Here is a 17,379-nt window from a genome sequence, read left to right on the forward strand (position 1 = left end):
GCCCCGGAAGCACTCGCTGCAGGCGGAGGTTTCTGGGTTTCTTCGCTAAACGCACTTCCTTTTTGTCCGACATCTTAGCGAAGCGAGGTGGTAGGAGTTCCTCTCTCGGCTTCGTTATGGTGAGCTCTGTTTGGGGTCAGCCGGCGTGGTTTTGGGAGCCGGCGATGCCGGCGCGCATTTGGGGCGGCATCGGAGGAGGGCTCCCAGAACTGCCGGGCCGCGTGTCGAGGCGGGCGGGCTATTGCTTCCCCCATGTGCTCCGGCAGTGGGGTCTGCGCGGGGGTGGGGAGGTGGGGCGCAGGCGTAGGGGGAGCGTGGGGCTGCCTTGAGACCTGGCCGCATTCCCGCTTTTCTTCTGTAGCCGCCCAAGGATGACAAGAAGAAGAAAGATGCCGGAAAGTCGGCCAAGAAAGACAAAGACCCAGTGAACAAATCTGGGGGCAAGGCCAAAAAGAAGGTAGGAGTGAGTCGCTTGAACGTTGAGGGAGGCTGCGGGCGCCCGTCCCTTATCGATATATTAACTGACACCTAGCAGATGGCTTGTAAGGTGGTGGGGTCTAGAGTCAGGTTATTACAGCTTATGCTCTTATCACCATTCTGGTTTTTCTTCATTTGGAAAATGGGGTGATATATGCTGTTTGGAAATATAACAGATGTGTACAGAGCATTTATTTTGATACGTAGCACATAGTGTTATTTTAATTGGTTCCTTGGGGCTCAGTCAGTATCCGAAAGTCTCAATAATAGGTTTTCCACCCCCCCCCCCCAACCAGATGTGTCTTTGATGCCGTTAACGACAACCAGGGTCTCTTTTTACTTTGAATTCTGGGTTTCTAATTATTTAAATCTTAATTTGCGGAATGTCTGCAAATTCTGAATTTCATAGATCTCTGTAGGCCAAGGAATAGAGCCACTCTCTCAGTATAGCCGTAAAACCAAGTAACAATTCTTTGAGGCACGTTGTTCAAGGAGGGAAGAACTGGAGCACTGATTTTTTTTTTTTTTTTTTTTTTTTTGGTGAGCAGAAGTGGTCCAAAGGCAAAGTTCGGGACAAGCTCAATAACCTAGTTTTGTTTGACAAAGCAACATATGACAAACTCTGTAAAGAAGTTCCCAACTATAAGCTTATAACTCCAGCTGTCGTCTCTGAGAGACTGAAGATTCGTGGCTCCTTGGCCAGGGCAGCCCTGCAGGAGCTGCTTAGTAAAGGTGAGAGGGGTGTGTTGTACTGATTTGTATGCTTTTGCACCTTAAATTGGCCTGACCGTGTTAGCCATCTTAAATGCAATAGGTGGTTGTTAGTAATGTAATTCTAACATGTTACTTAGGTTATTGGTTAGTGCCCAATAATGGAAACAGTGATTTTCAAGTTATAGTGTAGTGCTGTGAAGGTGGCCATCCCAAGAGCAGGTGGTGAGTCCCTTGTTTTAAAAAGGTAAGTCAAATTAGATTATAACCAAGAAATGTAGGCATGTCTCCTGAACTCATGCTTAAATTCAACATTTCTGTTTTGGGATGGGATGTAAAACAAATATTTCTAGTGTCTGATTAAGTATTTCATGGTACTATTGTGTGAAAAATTTATAATTTCTTTCTAGGACTTATTAAACTGGTTTCAAAGCACAGAGCTCAAGTAATTTACACCAGAAATACCAAGGGTGGAGATGCTCCAGCTGCTGGTGAAGATGCATGAACAGGTGAGCAAGAACCCAGGGGTTCATGGTGTAGGAAGTATGCATTCCTTCACAAGGCTCTATAGTTCTGATTCTTGAATTTTTTTTTTTTTTACAGGTCCCACCAGCTGTATATTTTGAAAAATAAAACTTTATTAAATCAAATAAGTGGGCATGTCTGTTTCCTAAGAAAGGCAGTTACAAAGGATAATAGTAGGTATCGGTTTGTTCATTTGGCTTTGAGCATTACAGTGGTTGAAAATGTATTAGGAAACCATTAACTTTTCTTTCTACGTGGCTGCTGTTTGTTTCTTGCTGCGGCTTCAGTTTTGAATTGATGCCTGAAAAGAAATGAAGGGTTAGCAGGACGAAGGGTGAGATCTCCAAGGGGGAGTGGGTTGGGGTCCTGACACTGGGCCCATACCTGGATTGCCAGCGGCGTCCATTATTCCAGACCCGGCCAAAAGAGGGCAGCCAGCCTGCACTGGTACTGGAGTTATGATCAAAGTTGGCCCCAACTCTGTCTGGTGGGAGTTTCTTCAATTTCTGTTTTTCCTCTACAATAAGCAGTTTTATTTCAGTAGGAAGACTTAAAGAACCCATCACCATTTCTGAATTAATTAACTTACTTTCTTTGAGAAACTCTTCATAGGAGGGTCCTATTTGTTGGTTCCCAGAGCTACAGTCCTCATCTTGGACCATCCAGGGAGGTGTGGCACCTGGAAAAGGAAGACCTTTTAAGCAGAAATCAAAGCACTTAGAAAAAGTTTTTAACCTTCAGGCTATTGTGGAACATATCTAGCTATAAGTTCCTACCTACCTGAAAACTATAAATGTTTGTAAACAAAATCCAGGAATTCTGGACCATGGGAAGTTGAGGGGCCTAGGCTAATTTAAAAGGTGCTGATACTTAATAAGCTGTATTGAGGCATGACTGACATAAAACAAACTACACACATTTAAAGCATACAATTTGAAATGTTTGGGGTGAAATCATCACCACCATGTATCCTTGTGCCCCTTTAAAATATTTTCTGGCACACCTTCCTTATACCCCTTTTCCCAGGCAACCACTGATGTGCTTTCTGTTGCTATAGGTTAGTTTGCATTTTCTGTAATTTTGTATAAATGGAATATATTATGTACCCTTGTGTGCCTTTTAGCATAGTTACTTTGAGGTTTTTGTGTTACGCGTGTTTTCAATCGTTCCTTTGTTATTGAGTATTTTTTGAAGTGTTCATTTGCTGAGGCACATTGAGATTTTTTTTCAACTTTGTAAGAAACTGCCAAACTGTTTTCCAAAGTAGTTATGCCATTTTGCATTCCCACCAGCAGTGTATGAGAGTTCCTGCATATATAAATGGTCAGTCTTTAGCCTTTTTAAATTTTTTGGCCACACCACGTGTCATGTGGTATTGTTCCCCGACCAGGGATTGAACCCGTGCCCCCTGCATTGAGAGTGCGGAGCCTTAACCGCTGGACCGCCATTGAAGTCCCTAGTTTTAGCCATTTTGATGAGCATCTTTTTATACGCCTTTATTGAGTGTTGAGAGGTTTTCATATATTGAGAATACACATCCTTTATTAGATGCTGCTTTACTTTGGAAAAACGTAAGTTTATTATGCTAAAGTTTGTAATCTTCCATTTTTCAAGCAAAGTATTTTTTCTCTTAGTTGAAATTCAAGGAGACGAGTGGCTGTAGCATGGCTAATGCCATGGTGGGCACTGTGTAGGGTATAGAAATTTCTCTGGCCCTCAATTGCAACGAGTTTTATTTTTAAAATTTATTTCATTGAAGTATAGTTGATTTACAATGTTGTGTTAATTTCTGCTATACAGCAAAGTGACTCAGTTATATATGTACTCTTTTTCACATTCTTTCCCATAATAGTTTACCACAGGATATTAAATATAGTTCCCTGTGCTATACAGTAGGACCTTGTTGTTTAGTTTATACTCTTTTTATTTTCACTCTTAAGTGTATTATTTCAAAAAAAATTTTAACACACACTCAAATAGTGGTTGAACAAAAACCCTTACAAGAATTACCACGTCTGACATTTTCTAACTTTTAAAACACCTTAGATCTGAAAGTTAAAAAAAAAAAATCCGGTAAGCAGGTGAATGTACATCTGTTACTTTCCTGAGTTACTCAGATGCATTTGACATACGCGTCTTCGATACCCTTCTACCAGTGAAAGGCCTAGAACTCGAGTGTGTCTCAAAGATCCCAAGTTCACTGACAGTGCTGTATCTTAATCAACTTTATTCTCTTAAAAAAAAAGCTTCTTACAGTTTGAGAAACATTGCTGTGGGTCTCACCTGAGTGGATGTTACCAATTCCTGGTGTATCCTGTAGTTGGAAATGGGGGGGAAAATCATAAGAAAGCCAAGAGATGATAGGATACTCATAGCCTAGAGGAAGAAATTTTACAGGAGGTGGATGGAACCACTGCCATGATGCTAGTTCCGCACTGGGTTGATGTTAAATCTTACAGAGCACAGTAAATCACTGAAAGACAGTCTTGCCCTCACCAGACTCAAGGTCTTAGTAGCAGAAATGTCCAAAAATAAGTGCCAACTAGATGGTAGGTAAACGAAACCCTTTTCTTAGCATACATACTACTGGGAAAGAGAATTAAGTATGAATTATACAAGTTACATTCACAGCTTTTTACATGGGGCTACATATATTTATAACAGTTTTCCATGAAAAAGTGACATTCGAGCTAAGAGCTGAAGGAAGGTGAGGGTTAAGTAGATGATGAGGGAAGGAAAGCATATCATTTAAGACAATGGCAATTACATGTTCAAAAGCGAGAGGAGCACAGTGCAGCTGGAGGATAGAATGTAAGAAAGCAGGTGATGCGATTATTTTCTGTTGTGTTTGGGACAAGATGGCAGTAGTAGGAATTGTTCGAAGGTAGAAGCTGGTAGAGACCAGCTTGTATTAAGGAGATAAAATAGATAAGACATACTCATTGAGGGAATGTGAAAAATGAAAGAAAGGAGGGGATAAGAATCTGTAACTACAGTTAATGGAAACACAGGAGTGGTAGGGGTTAGTTAGCTTCAGGTACCTGCGGGGTATCTATAAATGTCCCGTATTGAGCTGGAACTATGAATTCTGCACAGCATGAGATTTAGGAGTTGGTACTCCTATGTGGCAGTTGGGGCAATGTGTGGATAAGATCACCATGGAGGGTGAGGAAAAAGTCTAGGAACGTGATACTATGGGACAGGGCAGCAAGAGGGAAAAGCCTGCTAAGACAGGAATGGCCAGAATACACAGAAAAGCCAGGAGAGACGGGTGTCCTGGGAACTGAGGGGGCATTGGCCTTTTCCCAACTCTCGTATCCATTGTACCTGATGGCCAATGAATGTCAGAGGTTGTACTGTCTCCATCCAGTCAAGCTCTGGGGCTGGTGGCAGGTCCACATATGAGGGCTGCTGTGAGGTGGAGGCTACTTGGCTGAAAAAGACAAAACAGGAGCCAGGCTGGCAGACAAGGTCCTTGAGCCATGAGGATAGCAAAGATGAGATTTGTTCCCTTTTCCCAGCCAGAGTTACAGAATGTTCTAAGAGATGTCAGAACTCCCAACAAGAGGTTTCCTAACAATCTTACCTGTTTGTCCCGTTCCAGCTTCCAGGTGCCGAAGAGCCCTCTTCTGGGTCTGGCACTGTCTGAGGCTGAGTTTGATTCAGGAAAAATAAATGTGTCTAGGATGCTTAAGAATTTGCCTAGGCCATGCTCCCACCCTCCAGACGTAAACAAATTGAGATACTGAGGGTACTGCCCATATCTTGCAAACTTCCTCCCTCCCTCCCAGCCTGGCCCACATCATCTCCACTGACAAAGGCCTGCCCCCTGGTGGGCAGGTAGGGGAATTAAGCCGAGCTGATGAAGCATGGAGTCCATGAATTCTAAGAAGAGCTGGTAGGTGAAATGTTGGACCTGGGAGAAGCAGGAATCAGTGGATTTGGATACTGCGCTGGCTCCTCCGAGGGAAACCAACCTCTAAGACAGACCGAACCACCTCCTGCCGGCTGTGCTCCACCTCACGGATCTGAGCTGCCATCTGTGGGAGGGAGGCTGCTTAGATAGGTACAAAATGGTGGGGGGGCTGGGTCCTTCAGAGGCCTTTCCTTTAACTCACCTCTTTAATCACTTCATCCTCTTTTTCCTCATAGGAATCCAGACTTTTCACCATGGACTTCTTGAATCTAAAAAGAAAAAGGGCAAGTCCCTGCCAGTTGTGAAAAGATCCTCAGTAGATCATTTTTCTCTGAATTTTGAGTAGTGTCAAACTCCTAGAAACAAAATAGTACAGTGAACACCCAAGTACCTCTCCCCCAGATTCACTGTTAACACTTTGCCATACTGGCTCCAGTTCGCTTATAAACACATTTCTTTTCTGCCAAGAACATGAGACTTAATTCTAAATTTTTCAGCATGCATCTCCTGGGAACAGGAACAGCCTATGAAACCATTACCATACTTAAGAAAATCAATTTCCTTTTCTTGATGTCCAAATTGTCCCATATTTGGGACAACAATATATTTGCAGTTGTTTTTATCCTACAATACAAAGGTATCCAAATAACATCAATGCTGCTATCAACAATAAGACTACTAAGCAAAGCTCAAGATTTCTTTGCAGTTCATTAGTCCTCAGAAAACCTTCGAAGGGTGTACAGTCAGATTTTTGTGTGCAAATGTTACTTGAATTCTTATTCTTTTGTCATTGTTATCAATTGATATATAATTAATATAACTGTCTTTGCCTAATTTTATTATTATTTTTTGAAAATATAACTAAAGGACATTTATTTGTTTTTCACTAAGACTTTGTCTTGAGGACATAACTAAACCGCGTCACCACCCCCCACCCCGATTTGAAGAAGGGTCAGTACAGTGAATGTTACAGCAGATACGAACAGTTTGAAGGACTGGAACCAACAGTAACTGACAAAAACCAGCTTCCATCTAAATCATCATAAAAATGTTTTAAGTTAAAAAAAAAGGGAGGGGGAGAAGGGGGCAAAAGGGGTTTCAGACTGAACAAGATCCTCACATTTCATCTAATACATTCAACCCTGGCTAGTGTATACCAAAATGGAAACCGGATTACTATAATACAAAACTTCTACTACAGCACTCTGTACACACCTGTGTTCCAAGCCCACCCCCATCCCCCTAATGCTTCCAAACTCAACTGTTTCCTGGCCTGTCGACGAAGGAGCATATAGATCTCTTTAATCCAGTCTTTGTTATAAGGCTGGTATGTCTGGGTATCAGCTCGGTAAACAAGGCAGCTGAGGTCTTCCAGGTCATCAATAAAATCAAATAACTGACTGATACCATACGTGATAGAGGGGCTGTTGGGATTCACTCTCTTCAGATGTTCTTCATACATTTTACAAACACCTTCCATGCATTCATTCACAGATTAATAGCATAAGTTCTGCCTTCTGGCCTCTTGGTAGGCTGTACCAGCAAAATGGTGTGAGACATGGTGCCAAACTCTTGCTGCAGCCGCTGCCGACTACTATGCCGACTCCGCCACCACATGTGAGCTTATAGCCTTTTTGCCTAATTTTAATATGTAAAACATTTATGTAGGGGAACGGCTCTATCAAGGTGCCCTGGCAGCCTTGCACGTATCCTTACAGGCAAAGCATTGAACTGCAGCTTAGAGTTTTGGCTGAAGGTCTGCGTGATCCTCCTCGAACACAAGAGGACGGGAGGCCTGAAAGGAACTGCTAGGAGGCCATCTCCCACTCGTCTCCCCTATCTCTCATGGGAGACCATTATGAAAGAGTTTCTCATCAACTCCCAGTTCTGATGGGGTATGGGACTTCGTGCTCTCAGATGAGAGCTGTACATACAAAGCACGTAGCTGCAGTCTAGACTTGGCCCCCCAGCCAAAGTGCCGCACAGCTCACACTGCACTCATCCAGCCCTATGTGTATCAGTATGGTCCTTTTTGGTGTGTTGGACAACCTGGGAAGCTGGCACTTTGGGCTTACTCTTTTCACTGCCTATGCAACAAACTGCTTGAATCTAAAAGCTCACTGGGACTTTCCTGGTGGTCCAGTGGTTAGGAATCTCCCTTCCAATGCAGGGGACTTGGGTTTGATCCCTGGTCGGGGAACTAAGATCCCACATGCTACAGGGCAACTAAGCCCACACGCTGCAACTACTGAGCCCACACGCTCTGGAGCCTGCGCGCACCAGAACTAGAGAGAAGCCTGTATGCTGCAATGAAGCCCCTGCATGCCGGAACTAAGACCCGATGCAGCCAAATAACTAAAAAGACTAATCTTTAAAAATAATGATTAGGGCTTCCCTGGTGGCGCAGTGGTTAAGAATCCGCCTGCCAATGCAGGGGACACGGGTTTGAGCCCTGGTCCGGGAAGATCCCACATGCCGCGGAGCAACTAAGCCTGTGTGCCACAACTACTGAGCCTGCGCTCTAGAGCCTGCGAGCCACAGCTACTGAAGCCTGCACACCTAGAGCCTGTGCTCCGCAACAAGAGAAGCCACCGTAATGAGAAGCCCGCGCCCCGCAATGAAGAGTAGCCCCCACTCGCCCCAACTAGAGAAAGCCTGCGCGCGGCAACAAAGACCAGACGCAGCCAAAAATAAAATTATTTATTTAAAAAAAAAAAGTTAAAAAAATAATAAAAGTGGCTCATTGTATATTTACTGGTCAAATCAGTCAGGCTTGGCCTGGCCTTATCTTGTGTGAGCTTGAAATTTATAAAGCTCAAAAGTCAAACTATATTTAAACAAAAAGTTCAAAGAGTCCATCCTCATAATTCTCAATTATAACCTTTGCTGCTCAACTATCCTTTATTCACCCACCAAAAACCATATGGAGCTGAGCCAGGGTGTGAGGAGTGAGTGGCCTCAGTTTCTTACCTCCTCCCAGTCTGAACCACAGATTTTAAGGCAAGGTGGTGGGATTTAGGCATTTCTTATTTCCTCATTATTCTCCACACTGGGTAGAAAGAAATAACAAACACCATGTGTTTTCTTAACTTCGGCTTTGGGATCCCCTTGGGTTCCACACTCCACAATCTCAATATGGTCCCAATAGAAGTGATGATGTGAGGCTGCCTGAGTCCTCTCCCTGAGGCAGGCAGGGCTCACTCCCTCTCTGTGCTGTCCAGCCTCCTGCACTCCAGTTCCTGGGGGTCCTCCGAGGCCAGTTAAAATAGAGTCTAAAACTATTAAAAGTGGGCACTGGGTGAGCACCAGTTTCTTGCACACTATAAAAAGCATCTTCTCCTAAAGAACCTTAGTAGTTTCTGTGTCATACATTTAAGTAGTTGATTATGGTCAGCTTTAATTATACACTATTCTCTATTTGCTAAATACATTGTAAATCCACCCCCCCCCCCCAACTAGACTATAAACCTCTCAAGGACTCTCATATTTCTTTTGTGTTCAATATGGTGCCTAGGATAATGAGTGCTACAAAGACAACGGTTACTAATGAAGTCCTTACTAAACTTCCCAAGTAGTAGAGGAAGCTCCAGTACCTGACACAGGCCCAGAGAATCCACACTCTGCTACTTCATCATGTGAAGTAGTGACTTACCGTGCATAATCCTGGGGGGAGATCAAAAACTTCTCTTTCATCTGGAACTCAGCCTTGTTCTCCCACCAGAATCTGTTGGTTGCTTTCTTGTGCTCTGGACTGAGAATGGAAAGGACAAGTAATCTCAATGATAGATTACAGAATATTACACAGACATCTAGGCATTAGATAAATAATGCAAACTGACATCTGGGTTTCTGTCTCTGGGCAAGGCTGAGAGAAGAATACTGATAGTAGTCTCTTCAAGATCTCCAGTCTCCCCCTTCCAATAAAAATGTGAGAATCTGAGAGGAAGCGATGGGAGGGAACCTTGATTGAGCAAGCTGCCCAGCTGACTTTCCCAGCTAGACCCCAACACCACTGGGACCATGGCAGCCGTAAGCCCGCTACCCTCAAGGCTGACAATGCCTACAAGATGACTCAATCAAATCACAAAAGCGTTCTTCCTCTCACCCACCCTAAACTCTCCCTCCCACAAGTGTACACGACTGTTGTATGCGGCTCCCGGCCCGGCGCTCACCTGGCCAGATGCTCCAGCAGCCCCCCATGCAGCACGGTCAGGTTTCCGTGGCTCAGGTGTTTCCTCACCTCACAGCCGCAGCACAGGCACCAGCAGCACCGCTCGTGCTCGGGCACGAAACGCTCCACCTGAGCGGCGCGGACGGCCTTGCGGGCGGCCTCCACCTGCCGCGGAGAGGGTACCAAGGGGAAGAGGCTAAGTAGGACCCCGGCGGACCCCCAGATCCCACCCCCTCGGGCCCTCACAGCCCCGCCCGCATTCCCGCCCCGTCCTGTCCAGGGTTTCCTCCAGCCTCCCGTCCGCACCTGAGGCAGAAGCCGCTCCAAAGCCACCTTCAGCTGCCGCTGGTGCTTGCGACTGTAGACGTGTCCGCGGCCGCAGAAGAAGGTCTGGCGGCAAACTGTGCAGCGCTCCGCCGGCGCCATCTACCCAGGACTGGGGATCCGCGACGCGCAGCCACTTCTTCGCCGTCCGGTGACCTCTGACCCCTCAGGGGCGGGGCGAACCCAGCGGCCCCCGCGGCCCCCAGCGGCCGGCAGGCGCCACTGCAAGTCCTTCTACGGTTGCGCGGGTTTTTCTCCGGGAACCCTCTTTGCGCACAAATCCAGCCCGTCGCCAGTACCGCCAAATGCAGTCTGGCTGGAAAAGGTAAGGGAAAGGAGCGCACGCAACAGTTAGCGGGGACCGCGCACGTATCTGGACACTGACAAGGACCCGTAGAGACAATGTAACAAATCGTAACTAGTATTTATAGGGTGCTCAGTGGGGGTCCAGAGCTTTACCTTAACTACCTCAGGTAATCTTCCCAATAACCCTGTGTGGTGTCCTGTTATTACTGGCATTTTACAAGCGGGAAACTGAGGCGTGAAGGAGGAGGTAAGTCTGTGGAAGGTTGCACAGGTGTAAAGCGGCAGAGGCATTACCAGCAGGCTGTAGGGAACACAAGCTGAAGGCCTAATCTAACACCTAATCACGCTCATACCCCACAGGGGTGATCTGAACGTTGCTCCTGTAAAGCTGTAAAGGGAAAGCTATAAAGGGTGCAGAGTCATTGCTGAGGGTTAGCAGACGTGTTTAATCTGTAAACGTCCTAAACTAGTGGAACTTTATTCTCTACAAGCCACTTCTCCCAGAGTCAACAGCCTTCCTGTCTGCCCTCCTCCCTTAGCACCTAAGGTGAATTGCTCCCTCCGAGGGCTGAAATCCCCAGACTGTGATCTCCACCCTAGAACTCCCTCCAAAAACCCTGGGGCCTGGCCCACACCTTAACTTACAGGATGTGCAAACAGAGCTGGCACAAAGTCCCCAGCTTCCCTTACATTTGTTACCTGTACTGGTGCATTAACCTGAATGGGTTACAATGTCTGTGGGCATATCCAGTCAACTCTACATAATTCAGACCCAGAAAGTAGCCAGACTCCCCTTCAGATCTTGACTTCCTGATGGAGCTTCCCTTTAGACTCAGGCCTTTGCCAGATGTGATCCATTTTGATGACCTTGCAGTTCTCAGTTCCTTGACCTCTCATCACTCCCCTGGCAGGGGTAATCCTGGACCTTGTCCACCAAAAATTGCTCCTTCTCTGAATTCAAACTCTGAAGTTCTACTCTGACCATCGTCTTCCATCCTCCCCTGTGGACTTACCTTCTATCTGGTCTTTAACTGCAGGGAGACCTCCATTCCTGAATATGAGTACTCTTATCCATTCACTTGGAAAATTATTCAGCATCTGCCAGCTACTAAATGTTTGCTCTAGGCCAGGTTTAAAAATTTAAAAACCTTTAAAATGTGGCCTCCCGGTCAGCAGCATCAGCATCTGGGAACTTGTTAGAAATGCAAATTCTTGGGCCCCACCCCAGACCTACTGAATAGGAAACTCTGGAGTGGGTCCCAGCAATCTGTGGTTTAATGAGCCCTTCAGGTGATTCCGATGCTCAGTCAAGTTTGAGAATCACTGGTCTAGGTCTTAGGTCCTCTTGACTTCGCTTTACCCACTGGATCCCAGGAATACTTCCACCACACTCTCATGGCAACATATTACTTCACTTGACCTACCAAGACCTCTCATTCTGTCACACCCCAACCATCCCATCTGTTTCCGTCATTTGTCCCAAAGCTGCTTTAGAGTAGTCTATACCATCTGCTTAAACGCCTAACTTTTCAGCCCTCTGTAATTTGGGTTTTGAAACTGTTTCCCTAAAGTCTTCCATTACTGAGTATTCATTCGGCTGCCATCTGAACTAGACTGTGTGAATGGAACTCAATTTCTTCCTCTTCAGATCATCCCCTGTTTTCATCCTCCCAGTGAATGATACCACTAAACTAAAGCCTGGAGTTTTGGGGTAAGTTATCTTTTTTTTTTTTTTTAATTTTATTTATTTATTTTTGGCTGTGTTGGGTCTTCGTTTCTGTGTGCAGGCTTTCTCTAGTTGTGGCGAGTGGGGGCTACTCTTCGTTGCAGTGCACGGGCTTCTCATTGCGGTGGCTTCTCTTGTTGCGGAGCATGGGCTCTAGGCGCACGGGCTTCACTAATTGTGGCTCGTGGGCTCTAGAGCGCAGGCTCAGTAGTTGTGGCGCACGGGCTTTGTTGCTCCGCGGCCTGTGGGGTCTCCCGGACCAGGGAAGGGCTCGAATCGGTGTCCCCTGCATTGGCAGGCAGATTCTTAACCACTGCGCCCCCAGGGAAGTCCCCGCGGTAAGTTTTCTTTGATACTCCCTTTCACTTAGTCCCCACGTCCACCCTGTGCAAGCTGTCTTACTGGATTTCTGAGATGTCTAAAATCTGTTCTCCACCTTTTATGCTCATAGACCATACCTTATTTCAATTCCCTACCTTTCTTGCTTAGATTCATGTAAAATCTTTCTGACTGGTTTCCAAGTGTCTGGTGTATTTCAGCTCCATTTATCCTCCACACGCTGGTCTTAAGGTAGTCTCTAAAATGACTTTCCTGATTAATTTAATATCTCTAAGTTGCCTTCAGGAAATATCTAAATTTCGCAACATGAATTTTACACTAAGTTTCCTAACCTCCTTTTCAGTCTTGTGTCCCACACTCCACCCCTCCACCCCCTCCTCCAGGCAATATTCCTGCAGTCCTGTTGCTCCTATGCACTTTAGCATCTCCAGCCCTTGGTTCCCTCTGCCTAGAATTTACTTCTTTCCAGCTCTGCCTGATAAATTCTTTCTATTATATAGGGCTCTGAAATATGAACTAGAATGGAATTTCCACAAGGCTGGTGACTTTGTCTGGAACATGGTAAGCTCTCAATCTATTCATAAGCTCTTAGATCAATTCATGATTGAATGAATGAAATGTCACCCTTTTTGTGAAGCCTATCAGAGTGGATCCTGCAGAATTAATTTTTCAATTTCAAGGTCCTTTGCTCATCCTCTTGTCGTTTTGTTTAGTAGTCAGTTGAAAACCCAATAGTTAAAAAGCTCTTCAAGTGCAGGGACTGTGTCTTTTTTTTTTTTTTTTTTTTACTAAATAATACTCAGACCCACAGAACTGAGCTTTTCTTTTCTTTTTTTTTAAAATTAATTAATTAATTAATTAATTTTTGGCTGTGTTGGGTCTTTGTTTCTGTGTGAGGGCTTTCTCCAGTTGCGGCGAGCGGGGGCCACTCTTCAGCGCAGTGCGCGAGCCCCTCTCACTGTTGCAGCCTCTCGTTGCGGAGCACAGCTCCAGACGCGCAGGCTCAGTAGTTGTGGCGCATGGGCCTAGCTGCTCTGCGGCATGTGGGATCTTCCCGGACCAGGGCTCGAATCAGTGTCCCCTGCATCGGCAGGCAGACTCTCAACCACTGCGCCACCAGGGAAGCCCAGGGACTGTGTCTTGATCATACCTGACTCAGTAGAACTAGCAGAAAGGGATCTTCTATGAATATTTCTCAAATTAAGTTAAAATCATCAAAACTCCAGGCACCCTGGTGTTAACATGCCCATGGGGTGGGAATCTGTGCTGGGAAGGAGCCTCAGAAGCATGCAGCTAACAGCCTGCTAATTATGTTGCAGGAAAGGGGACCCCTTCCAGGGCCCAAGAGTGGGCTCTTGTCTAACACTCGGAAATGAATTGTCTGAGGAGATACATGTACTGACGAAGCAAAAGACTTTATTGGGAAGGGGCACCCGGGTGGAGAGCAGCAGGGTAAGGGAACCCAGGAGAACTGCTCTGCCATGTGGCTTGCAGTCTCAGGTTTCATGGTAATGGGGTTAGTTTTCAGGGTTGTCTCTGGCCAGTCATCTTTCTTGGCCTATATTTGGTCTGACTCAGGGTCCTTCCTGGTGGCGCGTGCATCTCTCAGCCAAGATGGATTCCAGTGCAAAGGATTCTGAGAGGTTGGCAGGACAATATTATGGGCTGGCATCTCCTCCCTCCTTTTGGCCCCTCCCAGATTCTCCTGGTTAGTTTTCGGTGGCAGCACCATGTTCCTTATTGGGAACTCGTGTTGTGAGACAACTCATGCAAGTGGTTATCATTGTGCCTGGCCAAGGTGGGTGGTATCAGTCAATGGTTCCCTAACAATTAGAGTATCAAACTACAAAATAGGCTAGTAGATAGCTTTATTTATTTAAAAATTCTAAAAAGTAATTTCTTATTAAAAAAGAAAAAAACCCCTGTACCGAAGCTATAAATAAGAAGGGGGACTTCCTTGGCGGTCCAGTGGCTAAGACTCTGCGCTCGCAATGCCTGGGGCCCAGGTTCTATCTCTGGTCAGGGAACTATATCCCACGCCACAACTAAAGATCCCGCGTGCTGCAACTAAGACCCAGCACAGCCAAATAAATAAATATTTTTAAAATAAATAAATAAATAAATAAAAAGGGATTGGCCTCCATATCTTTTTGCCACCCGCCAATCCCCAAAGATGACTATTACTGTCTGATACCTGTTTTCTTTTTTTTTTTTTTTTTTTTTTTTTTTAAAGAATTTTTTTTTTTTAAGGCATTGTTTACTTTGTTTATTTATTTATTTTTGGCTGTGTTGGGTCTTCGTTTCTGTGCGAGGGCTTTCTCCAGTTGCGGCAAGCGGGGGCCACTCTTCATCGCGGTGCGCGGACCTCTCACCATCGCGGCCCCTCCCGTTGCGGGTCACAGGCTCCAGACGCGCAGGCTCAGCAATTGTGGCTCACGGGCCTAGTTGCTCCGCGGCATGTGGGATCTTCCCAGACCAGGGCTCGAACCCGTGTCCCCTGCATTGGCAGGCAGATTCTCAACCACTGCGCCACCAGGGAAGCCCTGATACCTGTTTTCTTCAAGACATTTTCTGTGCGTAGACAACATACTGTTCTGCTACTGTTTGTCTTTTTAGCCCTAAAAATGTATTATGAATATCTTTCTACACCAGTACATTGAGTATGATTTAAATACTGTCTATATCCCCCTGACTCTCAAATGTATTTACGTCTTCAGCTCAGGCTTATCTTCTGAACTCCAGACTTACAACAATTATAACCACCCTGATGTCTCACACATTCTAAACACAAAACTGCTCAAACCTGCTGCTCCTACACAGGCTTCCCCTCCTCATCATTCATCCAGTCATTCAAACCAGAAACCTCAGAGTCATTATTTTCTCCTCCTGCATCTAGTCAATACTGTTGACGTGTTGATTCTGCCTCCAAGCTATATCATCAAATCAGGCTGCTGCTCTCCATTTCTACTGCCACCTGGATTCTGCAGTCACCTCCCTACAGGCCTTCCTGCTTCCATGTTTGCCCCCTCCAAGCCACTTTCAATGAGTGGCTAAGCATCATTTAAAAAATAAAAGGGAGTTGGACTTCCCTGGTGGCACAGTGGTTAAGAATCTGCTTGCCAATGCAGGGGACATCACTTCCGGAGAAGAGCTAGCTGTTGTTTTCCAGACTTGGAAAGCAGACCCTGTGCTAACGTCTCCTGTGAGAAGTCTTCCCCAGTTCCTCTCACGCTAATTGCCCTCTTCTCTGTGCTTCCAGAGAACAAGGAATCTGCCTGTTAGGGAAGTTACTAGTGACAAGTCCTAGCAAACAGAGCATTCTTACTACCTAATGGGCCCCATGCTAGGCTCTGGGGTTTGGACATGAACGGGACTTATTCCATTGTATTGTCCTCACTGGTTGCCAAGGTCACTGAGGGTGAGCGCCTCTGGGACAGGGACTGTATCTTATACGTTGCTTGGTTTGGTGGTTTTCTACTTCATCAGCCTTAACACCCTAGGAATGGAGCAAATACTCTGTAAGACCGTCTTTACCACCCTGAAATGAACCTTACTGATAAAATAACCTACCTACACATACTATTTAAAAAAAAATCAAACTGTAATGCTCTAACGGTAATACAACAGAAAAATAAAGGGAGAGAAATGTATTCTAATGGATAAACTATATATATTCTTTTTTATAAATTTATTTATTTATTTTTGGCTGTGTCGGCTCTTCGTTGCTGCACGTGGCTCTGGTTGCATCGAGCAGGGGCTACTCTTCGTTGCGGTGCGTGGGCTTCTCATTGCGGTGGCTTCTCTTGTTGTGGAGCATGGGCTTTAGGTGCACGGGCTTCAGTAGTTGTGGCTCGCGGGCTGTAGTGCGCAGGCTCAGTAGTTGTGGCACATGCGCTTAGTTGCTCCGTGGCATGTGGGATCTTCCCAGACCAGGGCTCAAACCCATGTCCCCTGCATTGGCAGGTGGATTCTTAACCACTGCGCCGCCAGGGAAGTCCAATAAACTATATTTGAAAATATGAGACAGTTAAAAATTTGTAGATACTTATTGTGAATAGCTTAAAGAGAAGTCATTCAAATGATTATTGAAAATACTTTTTTAAAAATGGATATAGAGCTATTCTGATTTTTTAATTTATTAATTAATTAGTTTGCACCAGGTCTTAGTTGTGGCTCGCTGGCTCCTTAGTTGCAGCATGTGTGTGGGATCTAGTTCCCTGACCAGGGATCGAACCCGGACCCCCTGCATTGGGAGTGCAGAGTCTTAACCACTGCGCCACCAGGGAAGTCCTGAAAATACTTTTTTCTGTATATTGGCTACCTTGAAATAGCTAAATATTTGTTCATACATGTAGAATCCCAATGATTACAACAAATACAAACAGACCCATACAGGCATGTGGTATTGGTGAGTTAAATACCAGAGCAGCTTTGCTGTCAGTGAAGTGGTTTTCCGAAATGGCAAACAACTCTCAGAAAACTTCCAAACTAAAAAAAGTACAGTCTTCCTTCACTTTACATAAGAGTTGCATTCCTGGAAAATTCAGTATATAATAAAACAACACAACAAATACTTTCTGCTTAGGTGTAAAACCGGGTTAGGTTCTTGGCTCAGCTCATTCTCAATGGCCTTCGGTATGAGGCTCAGCTCTTTAAGGTGAGACACTGCCTCCTGCACTGACACTCGACACTCCTGGGCCTGCCAATCCCCCACATCCTTGCAGCAACCATAGGGCCAGTGAGAGCCCCTGGCCTAGCACTGCTTTTGGTGCATATTCCAGAATGAATGCAAAGCTGGAGCGGGTAGAGCAGAGGTGGTTGTGGTGATGGACAAGTGACTAGGGCGAGACTGCATGTCTGTTACCAAAAACGTGCAAACCAAGC

General features: G+C 45.4%; 2 protein-coding genes, 1 long non-coding RNA gene and 1 pseudogene across 4 annotated transcripts; 2 read left to right on the top strand and 2 right to left on the bottom strand.

Moving 5' to 3' along the window:
- The first annotated feature begins 12 nt into the window (after window positions 1–12).
- Window positions 13–1,841, top strand: RPS25 (ribosomal protein S25). The gene is made up of 5 exons (XM_059930251.1): window positions 13–119; window positions 362–457; window positions 1,026–1,209; window positions 1,599–1,697; window positions 1,792–1,841. The coding sequence occupies exons 1-4, from the start codon at window positions 117–119 to the stop codon at window positions 1,691–1,693; spliced, it is 378 nt and encodes a 125-aa protein (XP_059786234.1). The 5' UTR covers window positions 13–116; the 3' UTR covers window positions 1,694–1,697; window positions 1,792–1,841.
- Window positions 1,805–10,270, bottom strand: CENATAC (centrosomal AT-AC splicing factor). 2 transcript variants are annotated; one of them, XM_059930248.1, is made up of 11 exons: window positions 10,107–10,270; window positions 9,802–9,965; window positions 9,282–9,380; window positions 5,832–5,898; window positions 5,691–5,753; window positions 5,300–5,364; window positions 5,041–5,146; window positions 3,997–4,027; window positions 2,303–2,392; window positions 2,098–2,230; window positions 1,805–2,014 (listed from the first exon to the last, which is right to left on the bottom strand). In XM_059930248.1, the coding sequence occupies exons 1-11, from the start codon at window positions 10,224–10,226 to the stop codon at window positions 1,951–1,953; spliced, it is 1,002 nt and encodes a 333-aa protein (XP_059786231.1). In that variant the 5' UTR covers window positions 10,227–10,270; the 3' UTR covers window positions 1,805–1,950. The 2 variants fall into 2 exon arrangements, with proteins under 2 accessions (XP_059786231.1, XP_059786232.1); XM_059930249.1 differs by lacking the exon at window positions 5,691–5,753.
- LOC132369597 (enhancer of rudimentary homolog) lies at window positions 6,708–7,189 on the bottom strand (annotated as a pseudogene).
- A 102-nt stretch (window positions 10,271–10,372) lies between the features above and the next one.
- LOC132370368 (uncharacterized) lies at window positions 10,373–13,038 on the top strand. Its single transcript, XR_009504550.1, has 3 exons — window positions 10,373–10,449; window positions 12,079–12,141; window positions 12,996–13,038. It is a non-coding gene; the product is annotated as an uncharacterized LOC132370368 (long non-coding RNA).
- The last annotated feature ends 4,341 nt before the right edge of the window (window positions 13,039–17,379 follow it).

This window comes from Balaenoptera ricei, chromosome 8 (genome assembly GCF_028023285.1).
Source record: "Balaenoptera ricei isolate mBalRic1 chromosome 8, mBalRic1.hap2, whole genome shotgun sequence".
NCBI lineage: Eukaryota > Metazoa > Chordata > Mammalia > Artiodactyla > Balaenopteridae > Balaenoptera > Balaenoptera ricei.